Raw genomic sequence first — 12,838 nt, forward strand, 5'->3', positions numbered from 1 at the left:
GGGCAGGGCATGTTGCCCATTATTACCTGTGCTGGGGAGGGTTGAGAGGATCAGGGCTTAGAGACCACTTGCTACCTATGCCAGGTGGGTGGAAATGGAATCTGTGCCAGGAGGATGGGAGAGACAATTGGGCATGTAATACTTTATTAGTTGTGCAGAAGATTGGAGAAATGATTTGGGGACTGTATCTCCTTGATGTTTGGATTGATGTCTAAAGGGAAGGAAGGGGTATATTGGGATATTTTGGCCTCTTCATTTTGTATGACCAGATATTGAAAGGAAATAAATTCTCTGTTTGAAACTGCCCACAGTGAAAGAGATGGTTATCACTGGTGATTTCTACATAGAGATAGGCACTTTGAGCCAAGCTATAGCTAGCCTATGGCCAATGTAGCCAAGGCCAAAGGCACCTCTACCCTAAGTGTGCTATAACACTGTGCCACCCCATTGGTCCAGAAATTCTCAGGATGAGGGGACGGCATTGTGCATCTATGGGCATCATCGGGCTGCTACCCCAGCCCCAACTCAGAAGTATCCAATAGGGGCAAAAACAAAATGCTCTGCCATTGCTCCACCACCCAGATAATGTGGGGCTGAAGAATCTGCAGCTGTCACCAGTATGAAGAATGTGAGTCAACCTCTGGTGCTTTCTCCTCACTATTTCACAGCACAAGACAGAAGAAGAGTGGAGCTCATGCTTTTCCCTCCATCCCATGAAATTCAATGTCAAAGATACCATTTGAACCATGTAGAGCTCCTTAGCAACCTAAGATGCATCTAATGATTCAAATTGCTTCTTAGACTGTGAATCATTGGTAAGAATGGAAAGGCACCAGCTCCACTCTTCTTCCAGCTTGGGCCGGGCTATTGGGAGTAAGAGAGAGAGCAGTTCCTGGGACATTTGGTGAAGAACAGAGATTGAGTGTTATGAGAGGAAAGAACAACATCTGAAGAAGTAGAAGGCAGAATGGGGACTTGATGTTGGGAAGGGGAAAGTGCAGCACCTGGCGGATTTTGGGGTTAGGACAGTGATTAGTTGTTAGGATAGGGAAGAGAAGCACCTAGAGATTATTAGGGGTGTATGGGTATTTGGAGATTAGCAGTGTCAGGGAATGAACAGGGAGTGGGAATCTGGGTGCATATGGAAAGAATGGATTAGAGTGGATTGGTTTGTGGTGAGAGCAACTATTAGAGGTTGAGATGAGGGGTGAGTAGTGACTGAAAGATATTTGGAGTGGGTGGTGAGTGGGGATACAGAAAGGAGAAAAATACTTGGGGCATTAAGGAAACAGTGGGAAATGAAAGATTGGAAGGGAGGAGACATTTGGGGCCTGAAAGATTGGAAAGCGGTATATAAGGAGACAAGGAATTGGGAGATCAGTGGTGGCTGAGTGATTGGGTGAATGGGGACTGCAAACTGAGGTGAGCTGGGTCTGGTGGAACTGGGGTGTGAGTCTAGGGGTGTGAGATTGGGAACTGAGATTATGAGTGAGTATGTGTGGGTCCGGTAGCAGGTAGTTTGAGAAGGAGATTTGAAAGTAGCTAAGGGTTTTAGTGGTGGTATGTTAGATGGGGTGAACAGTGAGGAATGGGCAAGAGATAGTATGAATGACTTGGAGGCCTAGGGAGGAAATGAGAGGCAGTAAAAAGGGATGGGCTGAGAAAGAGTAGAAATGGGGGCCTGAGGAGAAGGGTGAAGGAGTGGAGAAATGAGAATCTGGGTGGGGATAAGAAACAGAAGAAAAGGACTAGAGCCATGAGAGAGGGTGAGTGATAAGGAAGAAGAATGAGCAGGTAAAGGGAGAAGAGGAAAAAGAAAGTAGATGAGGGCTGGGGAAGAGATTAGAATATGTGTTGGAAACAGAGGACTAGGGAGTGGGTGAATGACAGAGGAAGAAACAGGAAGTATTTATAGAGAGCAAGGAAGATGGGCTGGGAAGGAGGGGTGAAAGTAGGAGATAGCTGGTAGATAGGTGAGAGATGAAAAAAGGGAGATTGTGGTCTGGGAAGAACAAAAAGAAAAAGAAAGGAAATGATGCCTCTAAAGTAGAATGGGGAGAGATGAGGAAAAAGAAGAGGACCAAAAGACTCATCTGCATACCATTCCTAGCAGCCCATGGGAGAGGACTCCAGAGGCCACAGTGAGTATTCCATGTTCAAAATCCAAAGCCCCAGCTTCCAGAGGTCCCACACTCCTTGTATCAGAAGAGGATTGGAGGGTTTGCTATATACTGTTCCCAGCAGCCATGGGAGAGGACTCCAGAGGTCACAGTGAGCAATCCAGGATTCAAATTCCACAGCCCCAGCTTCCAGAGGCCCTGTACCCCTTGCAGCCAAAAGGACCAGAAGTGCGCACAAAACTCAAAAATTCTCAATCCAGTAAGAGCCTTGTGAGGACAAGATCATCTTGCTGGTGATGAAAAGGATCAGTAAGTATTGCTTTGGCAAATCTTAAGACTTAAAAAAAGTCTTCCCTCCCTTTAGACATCAATCCAAAGATCAAGGATATACAGTCCACAAATCATTCTTCCAATCTTCTGTAAAATAGTGGGGTGAATTCTTTAGAGTTTATGTGTGTCTGAGATAATATGCAAGCCAGATGGAGTTAATTCTAGTGTCTTTATTTCCCTCTCTCCCACCCACCTCTAGCTCATCCTTTGATTTATAGGCAAGACACATTTTCTAATAGAAGATCAATCAGAATGTTATCTAATTCACACTATTGTACAAGCCCTTATTAAAAGTTTAATCATCCCCTTGTAGGTTACTTCCAGATTAATAGTGAATACACCAGTAAATTTAAAGTAATCTAATTGTATGTATTACTACTCCCATAGCAACCTAAACTTAACTAAAACCTCAACAAAATTAAGATGAAGGCAGCAATCCAGGAGAATGAGGGGGTCTTCCAGTATTTGCATTGAGTGTCACATGTATGAATTTTTACCCGCCAGTGAGAGGTTGTATGTGTGCACCCAGTGCAAAGGGCTCCTGGCTCTCAGAGAATGAAGCTGATCTTTGGAGGCCATAGTGGCAGACTTGGAGGCACTGAGTCAGACAGAGAGATATATAGATGAGACCTTCAAGGACATAGTATCCAAGTCCCAACTCTAGTCTGGCAGCCCTGATGCTGCCTTGGGTCAGCAGTTCTCCTGGTCAGAGAGCATCACAGCAAGAACTGATCCTATAAAAAGGAACGACTCTACATGAGATGCATTGTCCTCTCACACCAAGGACAAGTCTCCCAGGGCTACTGCCCAGGAGGGAATGGTTAGGATGGCATCATAGTTGGTGATTTGATTATTATAAATGTAGATAGTTGGATTGCTGGTGGACATGAGAACCACCTGGTAACTGATCTTCCTGGTGCCAAGGTGGCAGACCTCTCGTGTCACATAGATAGGATTTTAGATCATGCTAGGGAGGAGCCAACTGTCATAGTACATGTGGGCACTAATGGCATAGGAAAATGTGGGAGAGAGGTTTTGGAAGCCAACTTTAGGCTTTTAGGTACAATGCTGAGATCTAGAACCTTCAAGGTAGCATTCTCTGAAATACTCCTGTTCTATGTGCAGGTCCCCACAGGCAGGAAGAGCTCCAGAGTCTCAATGCATGGATGAGATGTTGGTGCAGGGAAGAGGGATTCAGTTGTATAAGGAACTGGGCTAACTTTTTGGGAAGGGGGAGACTTTTCCAAAAGGACAGGCTCCACCTTAACCAGAGTGGAACCAGGTTGCTGGTGATAACTTTTAAAAATAGATAGAGCAGTTTTTAAATTAGAGCAAGAGGGAAAACCAACAGTCACTCAGCAGTCCATGGTTTGGAGGGATTTATCTTTGAAGGATACTAATGAAAAGGAGAGTTAGGGCTCTGAACAGAGAGGATCCATAAAAAAAAGCAAAGTTAGTCCATGTACTCATATAGTAAACAATCACTTGAGCTAAAAGATTCCAAATTATCCCTATCAACTGAAAAGTATATTGTATTGTCAGTATGCCAATGAAAAAATCTAAGAAGTAAGATGGGAGAGCTAGAGTATATAGCAGTGATTGATGAAATAAACATAACTAACATCACAGAGACCTTATGGAAGAAAAATAACCAATGGACAGTGCTATACCAAATTATACTGCAATGATAGGGAGGATCAACTTGGGGGGGGGGGGGTGATGCTTTATGTCTTTGAGGCCATAGAGTCCACCAGGATAAAGATCATACAAGAGACTAAATGCAGAGTAGAATCTTTAAGGGTAGAAATCCTGTGTGTGTTGGGGTAAGAGTATAGTGATTGTAGTATATTATCATCCACTAGGCCAAACTGATGAGACAAATAATGAAATGCTAAGAGAACTCAGGGAAGCTAACCAATTTGCCACACATAATAATGGGAGATTTCAATTACATCAAATGATTGGTAAATGTAACATCAGGACATGCTAGAGGTAAAGTTCCTGGATGGAATACATGACTTCTTCATAGAGCAATTGGTTAGGGAACTGATGAGAGAGGTAGCTATATTAGATCTAATTCTTAGGGGAATGCAGGATTTGGTGACATAAGTAATGGTGATGGGGCTGCTGGGCAATAGTGATCATAAAATGATCAGATTTGAACTAATGACTGGACTTATGGAATAGCCACTGCTATTACTGGAATTAGTAGCATAGGATCTATTTCCTGGTATGGAAACTTCTTATGTTTTTAAGCTATAAGTCAAAAGATATGGAGAAATGCAAGGAGGAATCACTAAAGCAATGGATATAGAAGATTTTGAAAGGTGATAGTTGGGACAAGTGAGAGTTGATGTTTGGAGAGAGAGAGAGAGAGTCAGCTTTGAAATGGTGGAAAGTGAGAGAGACAGAAAGTAGTTAGCAGTGTGGTTTGAACAAGGGAGTTAGATATCTTGAAATCAGTGAAGGGGAGATGAAGGGCTGTGAATTGGGAAGTGAATAGCAGTGGCAGAGTGAACTGAAGAGAGAGAGAGAGAGAATTTTAGCTATGATTGAATAGAGAGGCAGAGAAATGAGATGAAATTAAAAGATAACCGTCAAAGACAAATATAGGGGAGGAAGAGATGCAAAGAGGAGAAGAGAAGAAACTGAAGAAAATGAAAAGTAAACTTTTTATAATGAGTTTGGAGAACATAGATAGGAGGAAGGCAGTGAAAATTGAAAAAAAAGAAAAAACAGGCCAACAAATTTAGAAATATAACATAACATAAGACTGCCATTCTGGGTCAAACCAAAGGTCCATCATGCCCAGTATCCTGTCCTAGGCTGGACTTGGGTTGAGCCCTATGACAGAGTGCAAGGAAAGAGTCTAAGACACACCAGCATCAGAATAGGCCACAGGCTTAACAGAGTCAGAGAAGGCCAAGATCAGGGCAGACAGCAGGCAAAAATAGGTTCAGGTAAGCGGTCAGGTCCAGGTGACAGATAAATGTAGTCAGTTCCAGACAAAATGTCAAGATCCAAGCAACAGAAAGACATGGTCAAGTCTGAGCAAAGGGTCAAGAACCAGAGTGATAAGCCGAGGGTGAATGTGGACATACAGATGACACTGGTTGAGACATCAAAGAAGACAATCTGGCCATACTCGGCTGGAAGATAAAGATAGATGAGGCTGGATTAGAAGGCAAGCCTGGAGGAGACTGTACTGGAAGGCAAGACAAGATGAGCCTGGAATGGAAGACAAGACAAGACAAATCTGTGATGACATGAATGCTGTAGCAACAGACTCATCTAGGCAGGAGACCCATTGCTGAGGCCAAGGTGTATGATGTCATCAATGTGTACCAAGGCCATTTCTCAGCACCAGCCCTTTAAATAGAGAGATGTCAGTCATGCGCATGCCTATGAAGGGAACCAGGATGTGAGTGTCATGGAGGTGTGGAAGGCTATGCTTGATGGCATTCATGCTGCACTGGAGCCTGGCAGCATTGGGATGAGTCCAGGAAACCATGGGGCCTTCGCACGAGCTATGAATCTTAACAATACGAAAATTACATCATATGTTGTGGGGAAGTTAATGCAGTGCACTGATTAGAAGTTCCCACTGATACAGATGTTTAAGTGCATCAAAACACAGGCTGTGTTGGGCACATTGATGGAATTCTATTTTACAACTTGTCAGTGTTCATTTCTTTATATCAGTTTCAGCAATGTAATACAAACACACAGAATATGTGGCAAGAGATATTTTTGAGATAAGTGGTTTTACAATTGTGGTTTTACATGCATACTTAAAATAAAAATGAAAAATTAAATAACATTGTGATTGTAACAATGTATGATAGTTAACACAATACCAGTGCATCACAAAGTTATGAGATCATAATTATACATTATACATTCTTTGTAGTGTGCGATGTGGTGAAGACAGTTTAAGAGCCATTTGTTTACCTTTAATTGAGGGTTTTGGGGTTTTTTTTACTTATTGTTTGTGGGCAAACCATGGTCTGGAGTATAAAATTATACTTTTAGATGATCTATAATGACATGGAAGCAACAGAAATCAGATCACATTATTTAGGGAGATGATAAAATCTTCAACATTGGAGGTATTCAAAGCAGATTAGATAAATATATGTCTGTAATAGTGGATCCTGCCTGAAGGTAGAGAAAATAACCAGTTAAACTCTGGAGACCCCTGCCAGAAAAATGTCACTCTGATTATTATAAAACAGCAAATGTATAACTTTAATTTCAGACCAAGGAGACTTGGGTGTACTCTTTGAAAACAATATTAGCAATTATGTTTGACAAAATTTAGTGAAAACAAAATATAATGTCAGGGTACTATCAAACTAGGGTGAGATAACATTATAGAAATCTCATCTTTGTGTGGCTTTCCTCACTCCCAATCATGTCAAATCTTCACTGATGTGTACTGTGCTGTTTGTACTTCTCACTGTGTATGTAAAACTGGCCCCAAATCCCTAGACCACCACCAAAACCTAGGGATGTGTAGAGGGATGCCATATGTTGCATTCGGGATTCAGATTCGTTGGGGGGGGGGCAGATACGTTGCATTCAGCCGAATGGCACCCCGATATGTTGATACGTCAATTCCTATTCGTTTCCCTGCTAAAATTAAATTAACCTCAACCCCCCACCCTCCTGACCCCCCCAAGACTTACCAAAACTCCCTGGTGGTCCAGCGGGGTGTCTGGGAGCCATCCCCTGCACTCACACCCTCGGTGCCGATTTCAAAATGGCGCTGATAGCCTTTGACCTACTATGTCACAGAGGCTACCGGTGCCATTGGTCAGCCCCTGTCACATGGCCAACAGCTCCATCTTGTGCTCCTAACATGTGACAGGGGCTGACCAATGGCACCGGTAGCCCCTGTGTCATAGTAAGGGCAAAGGCTATCGGCGCCATTTTGATTACTGGCAGCCGATGGCCCGAGTGCAGGAGATCATTCCCGGACCCCCGCTGGACCACCAGCAAATTTTGGCAAGTCTTGGGGGACTCTCCTGACCCCCACAAGACTTGCCAAAAGTCCAGCGGGGGTCCGGGAGTGACCTCCTGCACTCTGGCCGATGGTTGGCCCCTGTGACATAGTAGGTCAAAGGCTATCGGCACCATTTTGAAACCGGCAGCTGAGGATGTGAGTGCAGGGGATGGCTCCCAGACCCCCCGCTGGACCACCAGGGAGTTTTGGTAAGTCTTTGGGGGGCAGGAGGGTGGAGGTTTTGTTTAAATTGGCTCCTAGGTGGCCGAATAATTCGGCAAAGATTTGTTGTATTCGTGGGAAATCGCAATACGTTTCACTTCCCCACGAATACAATGAATAGGGCCCTGTACGTTGCGGATTCCCAATTCTTAGGGAACGAATGCACACCCCTACCAAAACCTCACCTTGAGTTAATAGCTGGACCTCCTATAGTGGAATAAAGAGTTGATTGACTACTATGCCTATTTTATAAAGAATCTCGCTCTCTCTCTCTCTCACACTCTCTCTCTCTCTCTAGGAAATATAGGTATAGTTATTTATGGCATTGAAAGGATGTGCTATGATAATGACCCTGATTTTCGTTACTACTGCTCCTTTGAATAAATTTGCATTCACATTGCAATAAATATCACGTGTTAGGACCCTAAAGCCCACAATGATGAATGACTCTGTATATTAACAGAGTTGTTTAAAATAAATCATGAAAAATTGCTTTATTGAATAACATAATAGAAGATCATCAAAAACATTTGAATCTCTATGTTTTCACATTTTTCACTTTTGCACAGAAAACTCAAACCAGGTTTCCAAAGTGCCAGTATACATTTGGGTTCTTGATATTAATGACAATGCTCCAGAATTGCCCCAGCATTATAAGACGTACGTGTGCGAAACAGTAAAGGCTGGCCAGGTAAGATGCTAAAGCTCATTGGATATTTATCAGAGATCTAGCTGTAGAATGTTTTCTCATTGCAAGTCCAATCATTTTAAAGAAAAGCATCCAAGACCTAATTCTTTTTAGCACAATTAATCACATGGATTGTTTTATCCTTTCAATATCATGATTTTTAACAGTTAGGGACTTTATATTGTTATTATTGAATGATGAGATGAAGATGCCTAGTGGCAAACAAGTAATACGTTTCATCAATTGAACTAGGTAGAATGAAACACTTCTGTTTTCCAGTAAAAAATTGAGTTATGTTACATGGGACTGATAAGGGCAAAGTCTCTGTGTGTGATTTCATTCCAGAAAAACAGATTACCTTTTTATGGAACAGACAAGCATCAAAAAAGAGTCATACAATTTCTATACTAGCTGAACAGCAAAATATTCCTCTTGAAACACTGCTCCTTCCCTCATTTCCTCTTCCGATTTCCCTCTTTGTTCTGTCCCTTTAACCAACATTCCCTTTTCCCCATCCTCTTACCTATCTGAACACCCCCTCCCCTTCACCACTTCTCACTCCTCTATCCCTTACCCCTTACCCCCTTTCCTCTCTTTCTTCCCCCTTTCCCCCCTTAACCCTCCTCAACTCTCACCCATATACCTCCCTCCATCTACCTTTACTCCTTCCTGTCTCACCTCTCCCTCTCCATCTCTTCATCATCTCTGCTGCTTGATCCTTGGGTGGTCTGCTCTGAACCTCAGGGTGTGCTCTTCTGCTTTGCCATCATGCTCACTGAGAATATGGCTTATGCTGCTAATGGAGCCCATTCATCCAGTGTATGAAAACAGCAGGTATATCTAGTAGGGATGTGAATCATTTTTTGACGATTTAAAAAAATCGTTAGATATTTTTTAAATCGTCAAAAATCGTTAAGAGTCGCGATACAATAGAAATTCCCTCGATTTATTGTGAAAAATCGTAAATCGGGGGAGGGGGGAGGGCGGGAAAACCGGCACACCAAAACAACCCCTAAACCCACCCTGACCCTATAAAACTAATCCCTTACCTTCCCCCACCCTCCCGAACCCCCCCCCAAAACTTATTACGAGTACCTGGTGGTCCAGTGGGGGCGCGGGGACCGATCACCCGCTCTCGGGCCATCGGCGCCATTTTGGCTGCCACTCAAAAATGGCGCCGATGGCCCGATAAAAAAAAACCCCACCCGACCCTTTAAAAATGACCCCTTAGCTTCCCTCACCTTCCCGAGCCCCCCAACACATTTTAACATTACCTGGTGGTCCAGTGGTGGTCCTGGGAGCGATCTCCCATTCTCAGGCCGTCGGCTGCCATTCATAAGATGGCGCCGATGGCCCTTTGCCCTTACTATGTGACAGGGTATTTGTGCCATTGGCCGGTCCCTGTCACATGGTAGGAGCACTGGCTGGCCGGCGCCATCTTTAAAGATGGCCGCTGCCATTGTAAAGATGGCCGCCGGCCAGCCAGTGCTCCTACCATGTGACAGGGGCCTACTCCACCCACTACCTATTCTCAGTGAACCATGGACATATTGAGGAATCAGATGTGAGGATGGAAATAGCTGCTCTTTCAAGACGTGAAATGTTACATAATTTGTTAGTGAAGCCTTGTTCACAAAGGGAAAGATCATATAAAACCAGGCATTCAAAGGTGGTGATAAAGGGACTAGGGGGGGCAGGGGAACCCAATGAGACTTCTGGGATAGTATCAAAACGTCAGAGCTCGAGAGCGTGGTTGAGAAGAAAGGTTTATCTTTTAACAGCCTTAGAAAACTTTGAAAGAAAGTGCGGGTTTTAAAGGGGTCATACTGTGTAGTGGGGACAAAGACAGGCCATGCTGCAGGAGGAGTTGCTCAGAGTGAGATAGCTGGTGAGACAACGGATTGAATACAGTAGAGGTGGATTGGGTTATTGCCAGGGGTCAAATGTCCAAGTTTGTGATCAGGTAATTTGGGATGTTGGATCTGGTGATTTCTGACAAGGGTGAGATGGGTATTGAGGCCGATGAGGTTGGGGTGGTGGCTGGTGTGAATATAAAAAAGAGGACAAGAAAGATGAAGTGGAAGGTCCAGGGCTGGTTGAATTTGTATAGTTGGTAAAGTGGGAACACCCACTTCATCCCCTGAGGAATCATCTGATGAGCTTTCTGAAATCATCACTTTCTTTTTTGGGATACGAGAGGTGGTAGACATCCATGGGTATACAAAGCCACGTGAATAGTCAGAAGCATCCCTTTGGAATTTCTTGAATTTAGTGGTCTTCAGGTCTGTCCTTTACATGCTACCTAGTCATAAAAGCTCTGAGGTTGCCCCAGTAGCTGTGTAGTGTATGTTGCATTATGCCTGGAATTCCAACACATCATCAACCACAATGCTGCTACAAGGCAAAGGTTGTCTTGTTGGAAGGAAGACATAGACATTCCCTGGTAAGTGTATTTGGAGTAGGTTCTAACATCCTAATTACTTCTATAGTTGGCCTGTGAGTACATTAAATGTTGTTCTTCTTGACATGGAAGGCCATGACCCATGAACTGTTCTATGCCAAATATAGTTGGATTTTAGAATGAAGAAGCATTATGTGCATGAGCGATTCTTCCGGCTATTGGTAGAAACTGGGTATTGTTGAGTTGCAAAGCAATAGAGAGGCCTGAGATGGATGAAGCTAATAGGCAGACTATACTAACATCTCCATGATGTTTAGGGAACTTATCTCAGGCTTCTTCCTGCCTGGCACACAGCTGCTAAAACCATTCCTCTTCCCAGCAGTGCAGCTCCAGGGCCTCCTTCTTATTGTCCTCAATTTATTTACAGAGGAGAAGTAGGAATAAAAGCTCTTAGTTAAATGTTTAAGTTTCTGTGTCCTCTTCAATGACATGTTTTCTTTCACTGTGGACATCATGGAGTGTGTCACAATTTGAAAAGCATGATTTGAAGTGTGTCCAAATTAAGAGTAAATGTGCTGTTGACATCTGAAGAAGTCAGTTGTTCAATCCAAAACACTGGCCATGTTGGGCTTATGTAAGTGAGAGCACCAATATATGCACTGATTCTATTACAATGAAATTAGTAATTTTTGCACCACTGATTGGGAATTATAAATGTCAAATATGAGAAAAAAGGAAAGAACTGGTAGATGATTTGAAAAACATTGCTGCCATCTGATCCTGTCTGGAGCCCATTGCGGGCAGGAGACAGTGGATTATTGTCTTTTCAGCACAAATACAGCTCTGGTTCCAAATTCTATATTCAAATCTTTCATTTAGGTTGACAAATTTTATTTTTTACTATACCACTTTGGTTTTGTGTGCTAACATGTATTCATTTTTTAAAATATTTTGCTTCTTATTTTAAATGTTTTCATTCATTCATTCCAGTTAATCCCTGAGACACAAGTGGACCTTCATTGTCCCTTCCGACATCCATATATATTTTTAGGCTTATGACCATGACCCTCCCGCAACTCATCCCCATCCTACCTTTACCCTCCTATGTCCCTCAAGGTACTTTACTCCTCAGGGGTAGGAGGTGTCTAGTTAAATTCTCTAGGCCTACTGCATGGCTCTGGCATCCCTACTCTCTCTCTGGATGGAGATTAACTATTAGAGATGAGCATTTGGGAGAAACAATATAGGAAATGAAGCAAAATTTCCTACTTTGTTTCAGATTGTTTTCAAAAAGGAGCAAGTTAAATTCCCATGAAATTTTGTGGGAAACTCATTTTGTTTTGAAAACCCATTAAAAAAAAAAGTCACTGGTCAGGCCGCGGCCTAGGCTCGATTCTAGGGACTTGCCTAGGAAGTAGGCCAAGACCCAAAGCAGGGGTCACAACCAATGCCTGTCCACAACTCCAGTGCCTCATTCTAGGCCTGGGCCCGAAGTCTGAGCCTCGCCTTGGCATAGGCCATGACACAACAAAGAGGCCACAGCCCAAGTCCAAGTGCGATGCCAGGGTATTGTCCTAGGCTCTGGTCCAATCTAGCGGTCTAGGCTGAGACCCAAGCAAAGGGCACAGGGCCATGAAATTTCCCAATGATACCCCACCATACTTACAAAGTCAGATGCCGCATCCTGGCCTAGTCCTAACAATGGGGCCTCGGCCTGAACTCAGACCCAATGACAGTGCCTAGCAAAGAGGCAGGATCCTGATGCTTAGGTCTCAGTCTAGACCTAAGCCTGGACCAAGGCTTGATACCACGGCCCATCCCAGGGGTCAAGTCCCAATGCCAGTGCTTCGTTTCAGGCCCAGGACTGAGGCCGGGTCCCAATGTCTAAGTCTTAACCTAGGCCAGGGCTGGAGGCAGGCCAGATGCTGCAGCCTGATCTAGGGGGTCAGTTTCCCAATGCCTGGGCCTTGGCCCATGTTCCTTCCCAGTCCTGGAGCCCATTCCTTGCAACTCCTCTTTGGTATCTTCTATCTTCATCTCTTCTGCTCCAACCAATGCTTTTTAAAGGTGAA

The 12,838-nt window shown here is 43.7% G+C and overlaps 1 protein-coding gene across 1 annotated transcript in view; it reads left to right on the plus strand.

Moving 5' to 3' along the window:
* The window catches only part of CDH19 (cadherin 19), a 427,290-nt gene that overhangs the window by 372,941 nt on the left and 41,511 nt on the right, over positions 1-12,838 (plus strand). The window contains exon 9 of the mRNA XM_029590918.1: positions 8,247-8,368. Within this exon, the coding sequence (XP_029446778.1) occupies positions 8,247-8,368 (122 nt within the window). The remainder of the gene's footprint in view (positions 1-8,246; positions 8,369-12,838) is intronic.

This window comes from Rhinatrema bivittatum, chromosome 2, assembly GCF_901001135.1.
Source record: "Rhinatrema bivittatum chromosome 2, aRhiBiv1.1, whole genome shotgun sequence".
Classification (NCBI taxonomy): Eukaryota; Metazoa; Chordata; class Amphibia; order Gymnophiona; family Rhinatrematidae; genus Rhinatrema; species Rhinatrema bivittatum.